The 23,751-nt window shown below is 40.5% G+C and overlaps 1 protein-coding gene across 3 annotated transcripts in view; it reads right to left on the bottom strand.

Annotated features, from left to right (window-relative positions):
• The window catches only part of VILL (villin like), a 50,571-nt gene that overhangs the window by 16,322 nt on the left and 10,498 nt on the right, over positions 1–23,751 (bottom strand). The window contains exons 1-5 of one of the 3 annotated variants that reach the window (XM_069958821.1): positions 22,087–22,199; positions 9,768–9,843; positions 6,442–6,516; positions 4,637–4,833; positions 1,919–2,027 (exon numbers count right to left, since the gene is read on the bottom strand). In XM_069958821.1, the coding sequence (XP_069814922.1) occupies positions 1,919–2,027; positions 4,637–4,833; positions 6,442–6,516; positions 9,768–9,830 (444 nt within the window). In that variant the 5' untranslated portion in view covers positions 9,831–9,843; positions 22,087–22,199. Of the gene's footprint in view, positions 1–1,918; positions 2,028–4,636; positions 4,834–6,441; positions 6,517–9,767; positions 9,844–20,492; positions 20,564–22,086; positions 22,200–23,751 lie in introns of those variants that run through there. The other 2 variants (XM_069958822.1, XM_069958820.1) reach the window with 2 other exon arrangements.

Here is a 23,751-nt window from a genome sequence, read left to right as displayed (position 1 = left end):
ACTGTCCCGAATGCCGTCCCCCCTCTGCAGCGTCATCCGATGCTCAGCCGCGATTGGCTGAGCATAACTGTGCTCAGCCAATCGCGGCTGAGCACAGTTGTGACGCGGCGGAGGGGGGACGGGCGGCAGCGACTCGTCCGTCCGTCCGAAGATGACGTTTGGCACAAGATGGCGGATGGCCCTCAACACAGATCAGGTAATGTATAATGCACCAACACTTCCGGGTACATGGGTGGGGGTGGTGGGACACGGGGAACGGGGCGATTCACAGACATAACATACATTACAAAGTTGTATAACTTTGTAATGTGCGTTATTCTGTGAATAATTTCTGAGCGCCGCACTACCCCTTTAATGTGGAAACTAGGCTTTCAGGTTTGCTGGTATCTTTTCCGACCGGGTCACTCAGCATTTGATAGGAAAACATAATAGAGATCCCTATTGCTTGGCTTCTCCAATTTTTTAAGGAACTACTCCAACTCTTACCAGCTACTTCACCCAAACTAATAGTTATTGGCAGTGGCCGAGAGCAGGGGTACACACTCCTTAATGTCATGTTTAGAGAAGTAAAGCATTCCTCTTCATTCAAATACTTTGAAACAGATTGCACACACAATGCATTGTTACAGATCCAGAATGGTGCCTTTAGTAAAACAAACAAGATACTGTAGTCTATCCCCCGCCGAGTAGATAAACACACTCAAAAGGTTATTGCTACAAAGAAGTTTAGTCAAGTATTTTGAACAGAATGGAACAATATTTGTGATGGTGCCAATGTGTGTGCCTACAGCTACTTACTGAGAGATTACCTACAGGGCGATGCCTACTACATCAGTTAATGGGGGATAATTCGTATTGAGGAGGGGAGAATTACTTACAGGGGGATGCCTGAGATGGTGGATACTATCTACTGGGGCATGGGAGGTAAAATCCAGGGTGAATAGCTACTGGAGCATACTACCTACTGGGGAGATTACAAGGTGGATACTACCTGTAGAGAGATGCCTAACTACTTTATGGATGCACAAAAGACAAGTATAATGTATGAGCGTTTCTTATACGGTACTATTGGTCTTATTGCTGGTATTATTGGTCTTGGTATACTGGATGCTATGTGGTAATAGTATGATAGTCTTATACACTGTGTGGTGGTGATAGTTATTGTATAGCATAATTGATCTTATTGCTGGTATTATTGGTTTTGGTTTACTGGATGTTATTTAGTAATGATATGGTGGTGTTGACAATATTTGTTTCACACACACACACACACACACACACACACACACACACACACACACACATTATTAGTAATATTGGTCTTGGTTTACTGTATTTGGTCAATAACAGTGTGATAGTATGGTGACTACAACTCCCAGCATTTACTGACAGTGTGCAGCCCTCAGGATATTTTGATAGTTGTAGTGGGCAGGGTTAGTTGGGGTGTGGTTAGTGGGGTGAGGGTAGGGTTAGAGGGGGCATGGTTAGCCCAGGGCCCATGGTACCCTTAATCCATTCTTGCCCAGGGGAGGGGATAATGGTGCACTGGGGGCACTGGGCCCGCTTCCAATGCAAAAAGTGACCTAATTTGCATATTACAAAGCAGCACAGATCTTGGGAATTCGACAGTTGATTGAGAAAAACACACACCAGCGTAAACAGCGCAGCATTGCCCATATAGGCCTATAAAAAGCTTAATATGTGGATTAAACTGGTACACTCACTATAACCAGCACAGGGAGTATACAAGTCAATGTAATAATATTTTTATATTTTTAGTAATAGTTTACATTAATTGTAAAAGCCAATGTAACTGTGATACTGTTCTTCTAACTTTTAAGACAGGAGAGTCTCATATGAGACTTCAGGCCAAACTGCACCCAACCTCACACGCACATACACACACATACACACATACCTCTGTGGCCGTGACATGTTTCCTTCCTTTCACATGAAGTAGGCGACGTATGTTGTACATATTTGTCTCCACATGTTTGAACCCTGAGGCGACTCCTCCTTTCTTGTATCTGGTGTGAGACATAAAGCAGAGACCTCAGACTAAAGATACAATCATCAGAATCCCTAGAATAGTATCGGAAAAAGAATGCTAATAATAATTTTTGACTTAAGGTCCCATTAGAGATAAGGAAACCTCAAGCACATTCTGATTCGGCTGAACCCAAGCGTGTGACATTTGATTACCGGAGGTTGAAGAAGTTGGATGCAGCTTTAGGGAGGTCCTGGAAAACATGAATAAAGCCTATGGTCTGTGGCTGTATTCATGTTTTCCAGGGAGTCTTAGGGCTGCATCCAACTTCTTCAACCACCGGTAATCAAATACCGTCCGCTATTTTTCGGATGAATACGAGTGTGCTTGAGGTTTGCTTATCTCTAGTCATCAATCATTTAAAACTTTTGATGGCCTTACCTGCAGCTCGCAGGCACGTCCTTATACTGTGTATGGGGCTCTCCCAACCATCCACCAACAGATAATGTCAGTGGTGATAGGGGTTGAGCGTGATGGAACATTACTGTGTGACCCCTTTGTTTTGGGAGAGATAAGCCTCAGTCAGAGCTCTCTCACTGCAGCTTACCCCTCCCCATAGATGGCACAGAAACAATTGCCTGTGTGGAACATTCCCGTGTATGTGGAGTACAGGCAGTGAGAGGGAGAGATAACTGACAGCCGAATGATCGTTCAGGCCTCAGTTATTGAACACCAATTAAAATGCCAAAATTGGCACATAACGTTGGCTCAAAAGCACTGTGGACGAATGTTAGGTGAGAGTCAAGAGGAATTCTGGAATCACATGATAAAAGAATTACATGATTTGTAATGAAAAAAATGTCAACATAAACTAAAATGAAAAAAGTTTTTTTAGACTACACAGTGTAAAGAGCTACTGGCATGTGTTACACTAACACATCTAATCAGGTTGTTTTCATAAATTTAGGCCAATGTATGGAGCCATTTTGCTTTTTCTGTATGTGTGGGTGACACAGTTTTGGCACGCAACTAAAAAAAAAGCATGGGTGCAGGGTGTTGGATCCCAACCAATCAGATATTGATAAGCTGTGCTGAGGATAGGCCAGCAATAAAAAAAAGGTCCAATAAATCTACTTAATGATTCAGTATACACATTGATACACAGCAGACTTTCTGTTCCTTCTACACACTATCGCTTACTCTGTTAACTTTTTAGCTTTTTAGGGTTAAAGCCCCCTTGTCTTGCTGATGTCATCGATTTTTTCCTCTTCATGTAAAAGTATATATATATATTTATATAAAACATAAGGAATCTACTGAGGTTAATTTCACAGTGTGATCATGCAGTAAATTTGGCTGGATGCATTTGAAATGGCAATGAACATATAGCCCAGACTGTATACTTATACTGTTGCATTTGTCTACCACTGCCTCCCATTGTGTATGACATATATGACATGTATGACATGTATGACATATATGACATGATTGAATAAAGTGTAGACAATGACATATATTGATCCATTTATGCCAAAGGGACATTGTATTTCCATACACATACATTATAGTCACATTACGACCACCAGCTACTATCCAAAGTACTCGCTGTGTGCAGCTTGGACAGCAGCTAGATGGGCTGGGAGTCACTCAGTAAGGTCCTGGTAGGTTGTCACAGGTGTCTGGAGTCAGCATGACTACAGTGCACCCTACATAGAGCAAAAGTGATGGTCAAGGTGATTCCACAGATGCTCCATTGGGTTCAAGTCTGGGGAATTAGGGACGTGAAGAACTCTTGGTCATACTCTTCCAATCAATGTTGGACATTTGTAGTCAGGTGTTGTGTTGCTGAAAGATCCCATACATCCTAGGGAAGGCAATTGGCACATATGGATGTACATGATCTGGAAAGATGGAGCCATACTCAAATCTGTTGAACGTTTCTTCCACATGGATGAGTTTGCAGAAGTCCAATTCCGATACTGCCATGAAAACCAAAGCCTTTTCTGGCAATGCAACTCAGTTAGCAGGAGTACAGTGATCTTCCATCTGCTTCCAAACCCCATTAACAGTAGGGTTTACTGAACTGGATCATTTTGGTGGTGAGCTGCTCCACTGTAGTCTATCATTCAGCCCATGTGCACCTTTAAAGCCAATGTTTCCCTCTCACATCAATGGCACACAGTGCTCCGCAGTTTCCACGTTGATTATTTGTATTGGTACCATTGGTCCATTCTCACCACAGCAGCAGCGAACCATTCACGAAGTGCACAGTTTGAGAAATACTGCCCCCCTTGCTCGAAAGGCAAGAGTCATTCCTTTATGCAACTCTGGTAAATCACTTCTTATACCCATGACAGCTACAATGGATATGTGTGCAGATCGGACACCTTATATACCTGCAAGGCCAGTTCACCACACACGGTATCCTTCTTGAGCTACACGCTGCCGACACTGAAAGTAGGAAGTCTGTGAATATCTAAAGATAGTCTATAGTTATATTATATGGCAACAAGTTAAACTAGAGAACAGAACATCATGTCACCTGCTTATATGCTACAGATTGGTAATTTGCATTGTCTTTCAAGGATTATAGGCAATAGTAAATATTCAGGTTACAGGAACAGGTAACAGAATATAAATCCCACTTACATAACACCGTTCTTGAAGTAACTTTTGAAGGTGGCGGATTCATAGCCCTGCACCTCTCTGTGTTGTATGGGGCTTCCTCCTAGAGCCTCGTCCAGCTGGGTTGTGTACATTGCGGCAGCTCCTTGTTCATCCTGAGTCGAGTCCTTCCCTATCCAGTAGTGGAGGTCACTAGACATGCCACTGGACAATTGCTTGATCTATGGAACAGTGGAATATTGAGGATTCAGATTTTCTGCACACACAGGGTGTCCAATACAGGGTGCAAATATAAGTGCAAATACAAGTGCAAATACAGCATGTCCAATACAGGGTGCAACTACAAATGCAAATACATGGCACTTGCTGAAGAAATTGGCTATAACTCCAAGCCTAATAAACACATTTTACTAAAAAATTATAAAAAAAATGAGAATCAGAAACCTCTCATAACATGAGGTACTCCTTAATCTGACTGCCCCTCTCTGTCCTCGTGTCACACCATGCCACCCCAAAAGCGATGATAAGCTTGAGTCGTGTGCTGCCTGGTTCTCACTACAGTGTGCGAAAGTATGTGTTATTTGTGCACGCCTATTGGAGAACAGGATCCATTAGGTCCAGTGAAATTGTGGTAGAGAAACTGGAAATCTTTGCTTCAATTTATGTACTGCAGACCCTCTGTATGCATGATACATAGGGTCACATGGTAAAAGAAAATATACCGTGTAGCATCCCAGCAGTTACTTTAATGTGTGCCTAATGTACACAGTGCAAAATGCATATTTAGTATTTTTCATGTTATTTCACTGACAGGTGTAGTTTATGCTGCATACATAACAGTGGAGCACCGCAATGTTCGCAGATCCTGTGCATTTCACCCTGATTCAGCTTAGTTCTATGAGGATCCTTTTTCACCATTAGTAAACAAACAGGCACATTCTGTCCTTCCCTTCACCCTTACTCTTTCAACATCAGTCAGAGATCACATGTACAAGACTAATATACATGAATTAAGAAATAATTTTCACCTTCAGATTCTTCTACATTCTATGTACATACGTTTAAAGGGTTGCACAATAAAGGTAGGTGAAAAACAGAAATATTTAACCTTGTGTTATGTGTGGAATTGAGTATATCCATGTGGAATACCCAGATCCAAAAGAGGAAAAGTAAAAACAAACTGCAAGGACAGCGGTGACCACCAGGTGGTGATATGGAGGCACTACCCATAATATTCCATACTCTGTAACTCCCATAGATTTTTATGGTTTGTGTCAAGTCTGTCCATCTGTCCATAGTTGTTTTTTTTTTTTTTTTTTTCGATGTTATGATTAACCTATGCATTTGGGCTTTTATAAATGGAAACTTGGGCCCCCAGCAGCAACTTTCAAGTTGTTGTATGCATCAGAGGCAGCTCCCTCTGCTGACTTGCAGGTAATCCTGAAGCATTACATTCATATTGGTTAAAATCTTGACAAAGTTGGTTAAAATAGGACAAAGTTTGTTTATATCAAACAACTTATTTAAGGGAATGTTTAATGGGAATAGGAGTCACCATTGCTTTGTGATCAGTGTAGTTTTATATGAATTCTGTTGTGCGCTGCTTCTCTTGCACTGGAATAACATGGCAGCTGTGCGGCTTTGGGAGTTTCCATGTGTAAATCCCACACATGATAAAACACCTGTCTCCTGTACCGATAGCCTGAAGGTGTCTGCTCAATGTTTTCGTTAGTCTTTCCCCTTCAATAGCTGTGACGTTACCAGGACATACACAGTTTAAGAAACACACCCATGAAGTGTTGCCCATTGTTATTATGATGTATACTTACAAATAAAATAATGTAGCAGTCACCTTCGAAGAAACTCCCATAGGCTTTTTCGGGAAGGGGAACCATTTGCATTTTCTAAAAAGAGTTCAAAGAGAACAATAATAAACATAAGTACAATGTAAATGCCATAAGAAATGTTAGAGGCAATAGAAAACTAATAGCAGATACTTGAACATTGCTCCCAACTCTTCCCTGACAGATGATGTCAGGAAAGAGAAGGATCAGTCATGTTAGAGGTCATCTGCCTGATCCTTCTGTTCTCAAATAATCCACCATCAGAGCTGTCTGGCAGCGGCATACTCCTCATCTGTATGTAGTGTCCCACTATGTAGAATAGAGGTAAAAGTGTCTCTATTCAGTGTCACAGTTAGTGCAGTTAACTGCTATGCCTTACTCCAACCACTAGGTGTCACACTCTCCCAGAGCACAACTGTAGTCAAGATCAGGTTTAGCTACACAAACCCTTTCTCTTATACACTTCACTTTCTCTGTTTGTTAGTTGGAAGCTAGATAAGAAAGAGAACACACCTTTTCTCCAGAGCTAGTAGTAACCCCAACTATGTGTTGCTAGACTTAACCCCCAGGGTAGCTGACGATAAGGGAGCAACCCCCCTTGCCTACACCGTGGATCCGTGGAGTAAGAAAGACCAAAAGGACTGTACCGCAGTAGAGCACAGTGCAAGATAGCCGCTCTCTACTGACTTTTGCTCAGCTGAGTAGGAAGGAAACTACTAGCTATCTACCCCCAGAGACAATGGCCCGGTACTCATACTACCAATCAGGATGGAAACTCGACACAGAAGGCGATCAGTTGAGATAACTGAGACCATACTATACATGAGTACCTCTGCACCTCACATCAGTTCTAACCAAGGTCCGGTTGCTGTGTGTCCGGTGGAGGGTATTTTATTTTTTGTCTCAGGCATCAAAAAGACTTGAAAGACTATATTGCAACATATGTATAAAGTTTTAGTATGGCTACAGTGGCTAGATCAGGTGTAACAAATGTATTAAATGCCCCATAACACTGTAAATAATAAAGGATACATGTCTCCTATAAATGATACCGTACATGAGATATAGATGCCATACATGCCATAAATAAATAGAAGTAAATTACAAATCTCTGGAACTTGCTGGAACCAGTTGATTTGAAAGAAATATTTTTGGGGTGAACAACCCCTTTAACTGAACACTAAAAGTGTCTGCTGTAATGGCAGCAAATATTTTATGGATACAACATTGGGATTATTTAACAGTCACTATTTTGTAGCTGACATAATATTATAGGTACACGTGTGAGGCTAAAACAATGCTGTGGGCAATTTTGTGTTGTGCTATTACTGTTAGCATTAGTTGTTGGCTTACATTTCTTCACTTGGCATCACAGTGTGGCATAGATGAAAGGAGTTAGTTATGATATAAACATTGCTGTATTTGCTACTAGGCACCAGAGGGCCCCAGCCTAGGGCCGCAGTGTTGAGGGGGGTTAGCACTGGTTTATTTCCATGTCAACTTGTTATCCCCAATCTATAGGCTAGGGGTTAAGCTGACCAGCACAACGCCCACCAATTCCGAGTACGCAGACGCAAATAAATGAAGTGTTCGGTATTATGTTTTGGATTAGTAATTGGTCATTTCACCACTTTCTGTGTATAGAGTATATATAACACATGCAGATTTTTTCGGGATATCTACATGAAAAAAGATCTTATGCTTTTGGACATGTCTTACTGGGTTGTATTCAGTCCTAGTGCCTAGGGCAACATGAGCTGTAAATACGGCCCTGGACATACACATAAAATACTGCTGTCAGTGATAGATGGCTATTGTGTATGACTAATGTGTGATGACTACATGCACAATACTGGGAGAGTCCCAGGGTTAGGTCTCTGTCTATAGGCTGATATGCAAGAAAAATACAAATATATTGCAAACTGTTAAAAATCTATCTATCTATCTATCTATCTATCTATCTATCTATCTATCTATCTATCTATCTATCTATCTATCTCCTATCTATCTATCTATCTATCTATCTATCTATCTATCTATCTATCTAACATATTAATCAGGCCAGGTGTCTACAAAGGCAGTGACATTCTCCTCTACATAAAGGCCGTATAAACAGAGCTGTGCAGCCTGACACGTGATAATAGCTTTTCAGCTGGCTGTAACCACACGCTGTTGACACATCAATGCAAATTCTAGATTCCCATTGTGTATATCAGAAAAAACTCTTTCACTGCTATTTCAGATGATATAACAGGAGTCCAAGGTGCCCCATGAAATATACAACAGACATAAAAAAATCCAACTTCTTACTAAAAAAAAAAAAAAAAAAGTTTTGGACCTGGAGATTTGAGCTCCATGGTACATTTATATATACAGTGGTACCTTGGTTTAAGAGTTACTTGGTTTAGGAGCGTTTTGGTTTAAGAGCTCACAATTTAAAAAAATTGTGACTTGGTTTAAGAGCATTGCTTTGGTTTAAGAGCTGTTGTGCTCTTCAAGCATGGAGAGAAGTATAATTAATCAACTACAGGCATTGGACAACAAAGTATATTATTCTATACAAAATCTAGTACTATAGTAGTGATAACCCTCACACTGTTCCTTTATGGTTTTTAGGGACAAACTTTGACCTGAAAAAGTGTAACACAAAGCCCTAGGGCTCCATTGCTAAATCTAATTACCTTAGCCTGTCCTATTCAAGTTACATTAAAGGGGTACTCTGAAGAAAAAAAATTGTTTTCAAATCAACTGGTGTCAGAAAGTTATACAGATTGGTAATTTACTTCTATTTAAAAATCTCAAGTCTTCCTTTACTTATCAGCTGCTCTATATCCTACAGGAAGTGGTGTATTCTTTCTAGACTGACACAGTGCTCTCTGCTGCCACCTCTGTCTATGACAGGAACTGTCCAGAGCCGTAGCAAATCCCTATAGAAAACTTTTCCTGCTTTGGACAGTTCCTGACATGGACAGAGGTGGCAGCAGAGAGCACTGTGTCAGACTGAAAAGAATACAGAACTTCCTGCTGGACATGCAGCAGCTGATAACTACTGGGTGACTTAACATTTTATAATAGAAGCAACTTACAAATATGCAATATGCAACTTTCTGGTGCAAGTGGATGTAAACAACAAACAAACAACATTTTATTTTCTCTGGTGTTCCCCTTTAAGTTCAACAAAAGCAAATTATTCTCATCACACAATGACGGCATAACAGGCAAAATGTTTCTGGTACTCAGTGGACAGATAACTCAGAAACAACTAAAATGAGCAATACTAAACTAAATAATATAAAATAAGAGTTTCTTACCTCAATGGACCATATTTGCAAGCCGGGCTTCCTACTTATGTTAGCGAATGGTTGGGAACTCATTTTGACAGAGTAACTGAAAACAAAGATTTAAGAAATTTACAAAATTACATTATTGATGGTGAACATCATATTAGGCCCCGTTCCCACTGAGGAAAGGTAGCGGAATTCCGCGACGGAATTGTCCGCCGCGGAATGCCGTTAGCCTCCCGCTCATAATGGGAGTCTATGGGAGGCGCGCGCTCCTGCCCTGTCCGCGCTGAAGAATGAACATGTTCATTCTTCAGCGCGTACAGAGCAAGAGCGCGCGCCTCCCATAGACTCCCATTATGAGCGGGAGGCTAACGGCATTCCGCGGCGGACAATTCCGTCGCGGAATTCCGCTACCTTTCCTCAGTGGGAACGGGGCCTTACAGGTTGTGTATATTTTCACATGAAGAAGAAAAAAAACAAAATGCTATAAAAGTAAAAGAAACAACCAAACCCATGGCTGTGGAACAGATCTTCTCCAGAAAGAAAAGAGCTGCACTCTCTGCTGCCACCTATTGGAGGGAGCTTCCCATGGTGGACCATGGTATGGACTATAAGTATCAACATGTCGACTTGGAGGTCCCCTGAAGGCCACACTTTACCCCTCAGGACAGAGCTGGATGTAAGATTTTCACCTGGGGTTCAGTTTTCTGCCCTAACCCTGTATTTAGATACCCTAGTGCAAGGCAAAATGACTTTCTGCCCCCACCCCCCTTAGCACTTCACACCCAGCAACCAAAACCTCTGTATTGACAAACAGAAAGAGCCCCTAAAAAGTTGTTTACAGATGAAAAACCTTTTTTTGGGGGGGCTTAAATGGTAATTAGGAGCTGAGCATTGCCTTAAAGGAAAGCTAATACAGGTTCGCACTAGAGAGCACAATTCTGGAGGAGAGTACTGCATGGCCTATAAGTCTCCACATGATGACTTGTTTTATTAAAGGGGTACTCCAGTATTTTTATTTACTTTTTTTTTTTTTTTTTTTCAAATTAAATGGTGTCAAAAATGTAATTCAATGGGAAGCATATTATAGGTGTTTTATGCAAAATGTTAATATTTTACATTTTAAATATACCAAATGAACATAGCTTTAGTCTGATGGTCTACATAAGGTTACATAATATGTAATTAAGTAGTAATAATAATAATAATAATGATATGCATTAAAGGGGTACTCAAATGAACTGGTTTCAGAAAGTTGCATAGATTTGTAATTTAATTCTATTTAAAAATCTCAAGTCTTCCAGTAGTTATCAGCTGCTGTATGTCCTGCAGGAAGAGGTGTATTCTTTCCAGTCTGACACTGTGCTCGCTGCTGCCACCTCTGTCCAGGTCAGAAACTGTTCAGAACAGGAGGGGGTTTCTATGGGGATTTGCTACTTCTCTGGACAGTTCCTGACATGTCAGACTGAAAAGAAAACACAATTTCCTGATAAGTAGGGGGAGAACTGATATTTTAAATAGAGGTAAAATACAAATTTGTATAACTTTCTTAAACCAGTTGATTTCAAAATATAAGAGTTTAAAGGGGTACTTCAGCGGGGAAAAAACTGTTTTCAAATCAACTGATTTCAAGAAGTTATACAAAATTTGTAGATTTCTTCTATTTAAAAATCTCAAGTCTTCCATTACTTATGAGCTGCTGTATGCCCTGCAGGAAGTGGTGTATTCATTCCAGTCTGACACAGTGCTCTCTGCTGCCACCTCTGTCCATGACAGGAACTGTCCAGAGCAGGACAAGTTTATTATGGAGATTTTCTATGGACAGAGGTGGCAGCAGAGAGTACTGTGTCAGACTGGAAACAAAACGCCACTTACTGCAGGATATACAGCAACTGCTAAGTACTGAAAGTCTTGATAGAAGTAAATTACAAATCTATATAACTTTTTGACACCATTTGAAAGATTTTTTTTAGCTGGGGTACCCCTTTAAGGAGAAACATTACCCCCACAGCCCTAATAACATTTAACACTAAATAAAGAGTAAAAGGTCCAGTCACACAGGACAGTAATGGTGCAGCAGAAATAACCTCAAAATGGCAGCGCCACATGTAAATGTATGCTGTTTTTGTCACTGTGATTGTATTTTGACTGCAGTAAGATGTATCTTGTATCACTTTTATTATCAAAGGTCAATTTAGTGCCCTGGATTATTATACAGCGGGTAACATAGTTACAGAGCCATGTAATGTGAGATGAAGTGTACTGACTTTACTGTTTGCATATATTCAAATAAGAGCTAGAGAAATGAAGCCGGAGTAGATATAACAGCATCTGGGATATGATTATACAGTATGTCTATGCAACATAGTTATCAGTATATATGGGGCAGTGAAGTGGTGATGGGAGGACCTTGTGACCATCAGAAAAAAGGTTTTTTAAGAGGTCCCAATCTAGCAAATGTAAACATCCACTTTCATTTCTATATCTTTCTATATATATATATATTTTTTTTTAATATTGTTTTTAGAGCATAAACCACTACTAAAGGGGTAGTTTTGAGAAAAAAAATTCAAATCAACTGGTGTCAGAAAGATATACAGATTTGTAGATTACTCAATATTTTCAGTCTTCCAGTAGTTATCAGCTGCTGTATGTCCTGCAGGAAGTAGTATATTGTTTCCAGTCTGACACAGTGCCCTTTGCTGGAAAACTTGATGGAAGTCATCTACAAATGTGTATAACTTTCTGACACCGGTTTATCTGGAAACAATTTTTCTTTCACCAGAGTACCCCTCTAAATGGGTTATCCCCTGGAAGAAAGTGGTCATGTTTGTGTAGCACTGGGATATCCCCTTTAAGGTCTAATAGGTAGCTGTGAATCAAAAATTGAATCTAACAGCAATTGACTGATTCTGTAGTCGGCTCCAAATGGAGCTCTCTTATGGTTCCTGTTGTGTTCTATCACAGCCTGGGCTCATAGGAGGATCTGCTATACACTGTGCTAGGTCAGGCTAACCCTAAATACAAGGGGTGTGCAAAACTAATACACTAACAGTGTTTAGTGACACTAAAGAATTTGTTACAGTATGAAGGTATGCGTGGAAAGTTTTGAAACAATGGACGCCATGATCAAGTATAAAAAACCTCCTTATTTTTAAGGGCAGGACAGGGAGCAGAATTGATTTGCACAACAAACCAAGACCAGTTAAGGAGTCACTGTCAATAAAAATAACTTTTGACATGTCATCAGCTATGTCAAAAGTTATTGATCACAGCAGGTCTCACTCTCAGGCTGTATCATTGGCTAATTCCAACAATGTAAGCGAGCAGGCGGGAAGTGGATCACTTTGCTGCCGCACTCTCTCCCTGACCTGACTGCGGATCACTATGTCCCAGACATGGTGCAGACATGCGTCCATAAGCGTGAGCACCTTATGTTGACATTTTATACTTTCATGTATTTAATTAATCTTTTAAATAAACTTTTACGATTATATTTTTTGAACTACATTACCATACTACAGTATCTATTAGTCTTATTTTGTTGCCACATTTCTGGGTAATTTTCTTGTTTGTTCTATCTGAGAGGCAGGGCTGGCTCCAGGTTTTTTTTTGGGCCCTCGGGCGACAGAGCCTCAGTGAGCCCCTCATCCATCCACTATGCAACCATCATCCACACACTATGCACGATCACTTGAGACACCACTAGCATACACAAACACACATTATTGACACAGACACTGACCAACAGACACTGACTGACTGATGCTGAAACTGACACAGACTGACTGACACTGAAACACAGATAGACAGACTTACACTGACTGACACAGATACTGACTAACTGACACACTGACAGACACACAGCACTTACAGCTCAGTCTTCTCCTTCCTCTCTGTCCTGTCATTTGATCAGGTCCTTTACCCTTTTTTAATCTCTGTGCAGGTCCCGCTCTGTCTCCTGTGTCTTCTGATGTTCAGCGCTTACCCTGCACTACAGTGATCAGGCTTAATATTAGACCACCAGGCCACTCTCCGGGCCCCTAGAAGCGCTGTGGGCCCTGACAAGTCCCGGGTAAGCCCTGTGCTGATGCCGGCCCTCCTGACAGGTATCTTTTTGCCCATTTGACCTTATTGCCTTTTTCATCTCTTCCTAACGTGATCCTTACCTACATATTATCTAATTCATTATGTAATTAGTAATTTTATATCACTTGGTTATTTATTTGGACCTGACAGTTTCAATGAATACTCTATTGTTCCTCTATTATCACCCCCGGAAAAATATAAATAATTTCATCTATGCATTACCATTCTTCTTGTCAGTCAGGTATGTTCTTATAAAAGCTAACACAGTCCACCTTGTGGTCAGAACCAAAATGTAGTGGCCTTGTAATGTTTCCAGGACTACCGGCAAAATCACACACCATTGACTGTTACTGAGTTTCATCATTGTATAGAAACAATATATCACCCAGCACTGTACACAGATTGCAATCGCTCATTTATCGCGGTGCATGGCGCAGCAATACTACATGTGAGTCCGGGGTTACGATTGGTGAATAAAAGGTTAATACTTGAGAATCTCATCTCATGCTAGATGCATTGGCAGGAAGTCAACATTGGACGTGGCTGTATATATTGTGCTATTTGTTGCCTGGCAGGTGGCCTGTTTTGCCTCACAAAGCCTGGATTCACCAATAGTTCAGGTGCTGTAGACTCATACACTGAAGGGAAAGCTGCTTATAGTCAATCCAATAATTCTAAATGCAAACAGAGCAACCCCAGGAAAGAGCAACTGTATCCACATCAATCCCAGGTAACTCTTAGCATATGACCGTGTTCTTTTACATGATACCAATTCACCCAGATTATGTACAGTATTATACTTTTCTATAAGAGGACCACCAGAAAAAATATTTATTCTGCATGGTTTACATTTCTTGCAATGGGGCCCTATGGATGTCTGATGCTACTGCATGGCATCCTTAAAGGGGTATTCCACTCAAACATAATTGTGAGTACTTTTTTTTTTCATTTATCCCCTTCCTGAGCATACATCTTAAGGCCATGTTCCCACGTCGTAAGAGACAGGCCGTTCCGTGACTCGGCCAGGTCATGGAATGGCCGGTCTCTGAAAATATCATCCAGCCAGATCTTTTCGATCTATTCGATGAATAGCGGCTGCAGAAAACTGACATGTCAGTTGTTTGCGGTGCCGCGAAAGATCCGGGCCAGGGCAAATACTATGTGTATACGCTCCGGCTGGGGTCCCATAGAACAGTAAGGCAATGTATCTTTTTGCAAAAAGTACAGCCGTAGTTGCCGATTTCAACAACGGCCGTACTTTTATGAAAAGCTACGTTGTGTGAACATAGCCTTACAGACTCCTGCCTGGACAATCCCTTTAATAGGTTTTCGCTCATGTCTATAATTTTATAGGAGTATAAGGGATCGGCAAAAAAAAAAATAGTGCATTCATTGTGTTTTTGTGCCGTAAGTTCAAATTGACCCTGTGACAACTGACCTGCTGCAGATTTTCACTATGCAACAAAGGTCGGTTCATGCTGCAGACTCTTGTATGCAATGAATGAATGACATTTTCAAAATCTCATTCACTTTGCTGATAATGTAAGTGCTGCAGATTTTCTGCAAGGAAAGCCACTGCTGAAAATCTGCAGCCTATTTGTTAACCGTCAATATACTTTAAGGGTACGTTCACACTTACCGGATCCGCAACAGATTTTATTTAATTAACTGCACACAGCATCAAATCTATCTGCTGCGGATCCTGTAGGTGTGAATGCACCCTTAGGATGCTCATGTCATCGAGACTGATCCTTTTTTTACATGGCTACCTATAATAGCATTACATGTATTGTCAGGCATCAGATTTTGCCTTTACATAGCAGAACAAACTAGGGAAAACTGGAGCTGGCAGCAATTTCCTGGATAGACTGGATTATAAACGCAGGTTAGAGGTTGTAAATCCTAGAAGCAAAAGCCTATTTTATTATAATGCTCGGCTTACTGTTTGTGAAAAGAAACAATGGGTGAAATACACAGCAACAACATTCTGCAACAAAATCCACCTAATGACTGAGTGCTTATTCTTTTATTGGTTGATCACTGGGTCTTTTAGGGTACTATTACATGAAGCGATTTTTTGACTATCAACGATTAACGATAAACGAACTCAAACGACCGCTATGGCAAACGACCTGAAATCGTTCACCCAACGCGGTTACACGGAACGATGATCGTTACTTATGATTGTTATTGCGAACGTCCGAATGACGTCTTATTACATAAACGATTTGCGAACGATCAACGATATAAATAGGTCCAATTTCTATTAAACGACCAACGATTTCTTGTTGGTCATATAATCTTTGTCTGTTATAACACTTAAAGATTATCATTCAAATCTGAACGATTTAACGATTTTTCAAATGATAATTGTTCCGTGTAATACCACCCTTAAAGAGGGAAATAATTGGCCTATTCACGCTGCAATGCCATCAATCACAGTTAAACAGAGCAGAAAACAGATAGCTCTATGCACTTTGTAGTGGCCATTCTAGGTACTGCAGCTTAGTTCTTATTTAGGGCCCATTCACACTGAGCAAAAGTGGCATCAAGGACAAGTGGAATTTCAAGTGGTGTCTGTGGTGCAGGCTCCGCTTGAAATTCTGTCACTTTTGCTCAGTGTGAACAGGCCCTTATTCCATGGGAGCTGAGCTGCAGTGACCCAGAACAGCCACAGCAGGATGTATGAAGCTGTCTGCTTCCAGCTCTGTTTCACTGTGTATGGGGGCTTTGTGGCCCAGTTGAGGGTGATGACTTATCCAATAGACCTCATACTCAAGCACCCAAGTTACTTGGTGGCTCACCGATAGGAATGTCAACTCTACCTATACTGGCTTTTTATGTATTACATGACCATTAAAACCTCAAAAATCATAATGATTCATATTAATTTTACAAAGTGGCAATTTTAATGTTCTCATAGGCAAAGCAGACAGCTAAGCATGATTTTGGATTTTGAATGCTAAATATTTTAATGGTGCCCTGTGTGTGAGGAGTAGCACTTTATTTGACCATTATATAACTTGTGAATGGCATCTCTACACTGGACACACATAGAAAAAGAAATACTGTCCCTCCATATCTCCATAGTGCACCTTAGCAGTTTGCAGCATGGAGGACATTATAGAGCAGTAATGACTGTCAAGCACTTGGACGTGATATAACAGAGATTATTAGGGCTTTGAAGCAGCTTCTTTGCCTCTTTGCTTTACTTTGAATTCCTCTTCCATATTCGCTTTCCATATATTTCTTTAAAGGGAATGTGTCATCAGAAAATGACTTATTGTATAATAATGTTTTAAGGTAAACACATTCTTAAAGTATTTTTGGTGACAATCTAATTCTCCTAATTCTCGTTTTTCTATCAATATTACAAAACAATCCTAAGATCTTGCAGTTTTCATTCTCACCACTGGGGCAAAAACTAAGCTGAGATTTCCTGTTGTGTCTGTGGTGATAAGGCTGCTGTAAAGTGATCTGTACAGTATTGCAACAACATGTGACACCAGCAGATAGATAACATCAGTACAAGACAATAGCAGCTCCCTGTGGAATAACCTTTTTAAAGAAAAGGAAAACCTTTCTTCCCTGAACCGTATAACCTTTTTAAAGGTCACAGAGCATGCTCAATGATGTTTCACATTCATCTCAAGGGGACAGAGTCTGTCTATTGTCATCTATGTCCATGAGCCTTGCTGTAAAGCATGTCATTGGGCTGTTAAGAACAGCCCAGGCAAGATGGCATCCCCTATAACAATGTACAAAAAATAAATGGAAGAAAACAACTTTTAGTATCTGACTCTTATCAGGAAAAGAAAATTTAGGTGACACATTCCCTTTAAGCAGCATGTAATCTGATCTCTCAAAGAACTGATAGTCCTCTTCTCTCAAGACCTATCACAACGATTAGTGACCCTGAAACCAACCAATTAGTAGATTGAAGTAATCGTCCTGCTCGGTAAGCTCCATTCTACTTCTTCACTTTTTCCCTGATAGCCTCATGGTTGCTATTGACTTTCATGGACTGACTCTGCAGTTATCCAGACAAAACTAAGCAAAGCTAGGACTGTTCCTATTTCTTTCTTGTATATTTGTTGTACAGAAACAACCTAAACACATTTTTAGGCTGCGTTCACACGTATATGTATATTTCAGTCAGTATATTTCAGTCAGTATTGCAACCAAAACCAGGAGTGGATTAAGAACACAGAAAGGCTCTGTTCACACAATGTTGAAATTAAGTGGATGGCTGCCATTTACAAATATTTGCTGTTATTTTAGAACAATTTGCTGTTATATTGAAATAATGGCCGTTATTTACTGTTATATGGCGGCCATCCACTCAATTTCACCATTGTGTGAACAGATCCTTTCTGTGTTTTTAATCCACTCCTGGTTTTGGTTGCAATATGAGGACCACAATACTGACTGAAATATACGCAGTGTGAACCCAGCCTTAATGTGATGTTGGGATCCAGTTTTTAGTTTATTCATGACAATCACCTCAAATAAATGAAAGGATGTCACTGTTGTTGTTTCTGACATTATTGAATATCACAATGACCCCACGATGACTCTGCCCTTTGAGAAATTTCCCACTAGTAGAAGTGATGGCATATCAATAATTCACATCTTGACCAATGGGGTTTGGCTGCTGGGAACCAAACTGATCTTTAGCGCCCTATTATACAAGGTAATTTAATGTTCGAAAAGGCCAGTATTGCCCTATGTGATTCCAGCAATCAGTCAGCAAACGCTCACTCATTAGCTGATTGCATCTTAAATAAAAAGCCATTGTTCTCCTGCACATCTCCTTGTATGTTAGGGGATAGATATGGTCCAACAATTATGGTAGTAAAGTGCCACACAAAGAATCCAGCAATTATTCATTGGTCAAGCCATGTGATAGGTTCCTTATTCGGGCACCGATTCGGGCGTGCGCCCGCATCAGAGCTTACCATAGCACACAGCGAAGAAAGCGGCCGGAGCTGAATTCACTGAATTCCGGCCGCAGAAAACTGACCTGTCAGTGTTTTGCTGGGCCGCACAGATCCCGGCCAGAGCGCATACGATGTGTGTACGCTCCGGCTGGGATCCCATTGCTTAAAAGGCTGTGTTCTGCTGCGCAAAAACTACGGCCGTTGTTGCCATCGGCAACAACGGCCGTAGTTTTACTTAGTGTGAACATAGCCTTAATGAAAATTCAGACTAGTCCCCAACATAAATGTTGTTCAGCAGTGAATAGTATCCGATTAATTTTTTTGCAACTATATGCAAGGAAACATTGGCAAATATTTGAAGTTCAGGCGTGTGACATAATCTAAGGTTTCACTCTGCTCTCTTGTTTCCCTGGCGGAGCGTGGGAATAAGTACAATAAATTGTTGGTGTGGCCAGAGCTGGCAGTGATTTCCTCAGCATACGCCATCATTTGGGAGATGGGAAGAAAACAAGACTCGCTCTCTACCATCTCAGACTAAATCTTGCTTCCATATTACTAAGCATAGGCACCACTTTAGTTAGGGAAAACCCTATGGCAGCCAGAGGCTAAAGAGGTCTACTTGGCTAAAGGAAGACCATCTTTTTTGTTTTCCTTCAAAAATTTATTTTAAAACGAAGTTCTGTGCAAATATATATATATTGCCTATTATTAGCAGAATGACTGTCTTAAGTTCCTGATATACTGGAATGTGCTACAGGCCAACCCCAAAGAAAAGTAAAATTACTGCTGATGTCCTGCAGATCAAAGACAATTTTATGACCATGTAAAGTCTGGATTTTCTTGCAGATCTTTAAGTGCTTTAAGCATGTCAAAACAGTCACTGACGTATTTAGTGTCTAGTGTCTTTAGAGATTACACAATCCCAGGTGGTTCACTGTAAAGTTACCGAATACTATTTAAAATAGAACAAACCAGTTCTCAAAGAATTCTTTCTGCTTCACAAGATTATAGGACATTGGCTGTAATTTAAGCTTGGGGTTAATCTGCTTTGCACTCTTTCTTTGCTGAGTCAGTACAAATCAAACCACATTACTAGAAGTTCGGAATTAGCCACATCCTAGGTGGTCACCATCAAAAACAATATGGATGAGGTTTACTGGAGGAATCCCTCAAAATATTGAACTGCTATGGAAATTTTTGTAACACATGCTTTGATTACCAACAAAAACACACACATGTTACAAACATACACACACAGACTAGGGCAGGCAGAACATTCTATACAAGTCTATTACAAGATAAGAAACACTTAGCTAAATAATGTAGATGAATTTGTTAAAATAAACAATAAATAAAGTTATACATTTACCCTGATATTTAAATAGGGGGAGGGCGAGAAGTTGGAACTAAAACTTCTCTAGCTGTAGCTAAAAGCCCTATTACTCGAATCGATTATCAGCCGTTACAGCCGATAATCGTCTTGTATAATAGAAGGCAACAATTAGACAACATGCACGATGTCGGCTGATTGTTGTCTCTCAACATGTTGAAAAATCAACGTTCATGCTAGCAGCGATATGCTGCCATCCCCCTGCGCAACAGGAGGAGCAGCGGCAGCAGACTGCCACTATCTTCTATGGGCTGCCCAGATGATCTAGCGATCACCCGGGCAGACAAATTTGTTGGGTATTACATTATGGAATTACATGTATGGAAATCTTACTTTTGATGCAAAAGCCTGTCTTCTAGTATTGCAAAGAGGCAAAAGCTTTCCAGTTGTAAGAGAAGAAATATTTTTTCATTAACATCCTTCCCCAGTTAGAATGATGACTATGATGAAGTAGAGGAAAGATGGTTAATGTGTAACCAGCGGAAGGCTTACTTTGAATAACCAAGAGTCACTATAATGTATTAGGAGAGATAACTTATTAATTTTATTAAGGATCTGTAGGTAAATTTCAAGAGAAGAAATTCTTCCTCCTGAAACTTGATGACAGCTGTTACTGTTGAAATCCGGAATAACAATAGTCACTGCGTCAAGACAGGAGGGGGAGAAAAAATATTTGTTTAGAAAAGCGTTCAGCATTATCTTTGCCAAACTCAGCTGGGTGTGTACATGCCTGACATGTTCTAAAAAGCCTGATTGTATCAGGGCAAGTTAGCTGGTTCTGGTAGCTGTAAAAGACATTGTATTAGATTACACAGTAGAATAGGAAGGTTAAGGTGAACCTCCAACTTTATAGCCACAATGTGCAAACCTACTGGAAATTTCCAAGGTTTTCCATGATGTACCTTCTCCTTGAGTCCATCTTATTTCCTACATATAAACTAAGTTCACGCTAAGAGGTTTTGAAAAAACATCGGATCATCTATAATGATCATTATTAGCAGCCGTCTACTTAACAGATGGACGCCTTCCACCGATATTATTACGAAGTGGAAACATAGCCATACACTGAAAATAGCACAACCTACATGATCATAACTCTAGGATTTCCTTCACTATGGACAAAAATATTATTAATAATCTAAATACCTTAAATATAGACTAAAATCCTCCCCATGTCTTACCAATACACCTCTAGGTCTACCCTTGTTGTAGTATATACTATTCGTATGAATCCGGGAAATATTTGGAACAGATCAGCTTCAGATTCACATCTACAGTGAATATTCTAGAGATATGATATCTTTATTATATTATGTAATCACAGAGAGTAGTCGTCACAGATAATCACAGGTGACAGTAATTCTAATTCATTTTTAAATGTTGACATTTAAAATATAAACAATTAGTTCAGAATTGTGGATATAAGTAGAGCCGTATCTGCAGCACAGCCCTGTCCACACCCAACTGAAGGGACAGTAAAACCTACATCCAACCTACGTGTAGTGTAAGAGATTTGCCTGTAGGGAATAGTTCTCCTAGGGCAATAGGGTGGCGGTTCCCTTGCATACTTTAGTAAGGAGTCACAGAGGGAGACACCCTTCATATCTATCTTTCCTTGACTCACCTTCCTTTGTGATATATTGGCTACAAGCGAATCCCTGCTACTATTCCATAGCAGTACTTTGCTTTTATTACTCAGCACTACCATAACTATATCAGAATAGTAGTAATAGTACATTCTACCGCTAGTCACAGTAGTAAAAGTAAAGGACATATGCAAGGAAACAGAATGCTAGTTTGTGACTAGGAGGAAAAAGTGGAAGAGCAACTACCAGGAAAAAGTTTTAAGTTTCTTCTTATCTACCATTCACAGAACATCAGCGGAGAATACTACACATGACGTAATAAACAGTATACAAACTCTTACCTTAGTTATGCTGTGAATATAATTTCTTCTTTGCAAGTTCTCTCTGTCAGGACTAATATTGTCACCTTTACCTGTCAGAGGAGCACGGCTTCCCAAACCTGTAACGTGAGCCCAGCCTCACCAGCAGCGATCCTCCTACCTGCTGGGCCAACCCACCCAGAATTCTACCATGCACCCTGCCCACAGTACGGGGGGGTTACGTCCTGCTAAGTGAGTCAATTACTAATTTGTGTTCCTTAGTTAGAATGCAGGATTCCTTGTACAAAGGTTGCACAGTTAAAATGATACGTATAGCGTAGTGCTTAACTGCATTAGTAAATGATTTCAAGGAGATGGGAAAAAATCGAAGCTGGCCTAGCAATTACTACATAAAGGTTGGACTCAGCTGAATATGGAAGAGTTTATTGCTTCTAGATGCTTTAATTCTTGATGAATTTGGTGTTAACACCATTATTACTATTATAGAGCTTCATGTTAACTCTCTGAGTACAAGCCCATCTACATTATTGTTGGCAGCTTGTAAAGGAGAATTTAAGGGATTATCCAGGATTACAAAAATATAGTTGCCACGCCTGTCCTCACCTTGTATGTGGCGTTGCAGCTGTATCTGTGCTCTATACAGATGAAGCCTCAGCTTGACTGAGCGTTCATGTGCTTTGGAAAAAGGGGGTGAAGCTGCTGCCATCTGTGTTCCCAGAAGGATAGGTAATTGATATTCAACATGCCTAACTCTTTGTGGACATTATTTGTTGGGAGGCCCCAGGGTCAATTAACTCTGAATTGAACTCTGCTGCCCAAGGCGAACTAGAGAGAGAGGCGCCCCTTTTTAGCCCCCCAGTAATGTGTATATCCCATATAGTTAGCACCCACATGTAGGTATCCCACCAGTATGTAGTCCCTGGGGTAGTTAGCCCCCCCCCAGTAAGTAATCTCACAGCATGCATCCCAATCCCCCATGTCAGCATTCCCTTTGTATACGAAAAAAAAGCCATACTTACCTGGCTTGCAGTGCTGCAGTCCTGTCCACCTGTACCTTCTCATCTGCAACCCCTCGCCTGTGATCATAACCACATACAGTTAAAGGGCTAGGCGCAGCACCTGCACTGGCCATGCTGTCCCCTTTCTGACAGCAGGGGGTGCTGCCTGAGGCCACAGCTTCCAGTGGCCTCATTGATGAAGTGTCCCGATGAGAACTACTGTATATTAAACACCAGGCAGCTGGTCGGTCCCACCAAAAACATAGGGTCCAGCCACTTTTCTATAATGTGTATGGGGGTCTGCACTCCTGTATTTCTGAAACACATACACACAAGAACCCATTCTATACAACTCCTTGGAACTTAACAGAACTAACAAAGTAATTTTGAAAGTAACTTTTATTTGTCATTAAAAACGCAGGCTATAAAAGAGCAGGGCCTAAATAATATTCAAAGCGAAGATAAGCAACAGTGTTACAGACAAACAGACTGACCCGTCGCCTGTCTATGTTATAGGGATATGTAGATATATGGAATATTGACACCATGCCTCCTTTAGCATTTATGCCGACTATCCAGCGGCTGCAATGCAGACATCGCTTTCTTCTATTAAAGGATCAGCTGGATTAGGCGTAACCATGTATTATGTATGACATATAAGCTGGGACAGAAAGTGAAGTACGTTATC

Source organism: Dendropsophus ebraccatus, chromosome 2 (assembly GCF_027789765.1).
Source record: "Dendropsophus ebraccatus isolate aDenEbr1 chromosome 2, aDenEbr1.pat, whole genome shotgun sequence".
Taxonomy (NCBI): Eukaryota; Metazoa; Chordata; class Amphibia; order Anura; family Hylidae; genus Dendropsophus; species Dendropsophus ebraccatus.
This window is presented reverse-complemented; position numbering and strand designations above follow the sequence as displayed.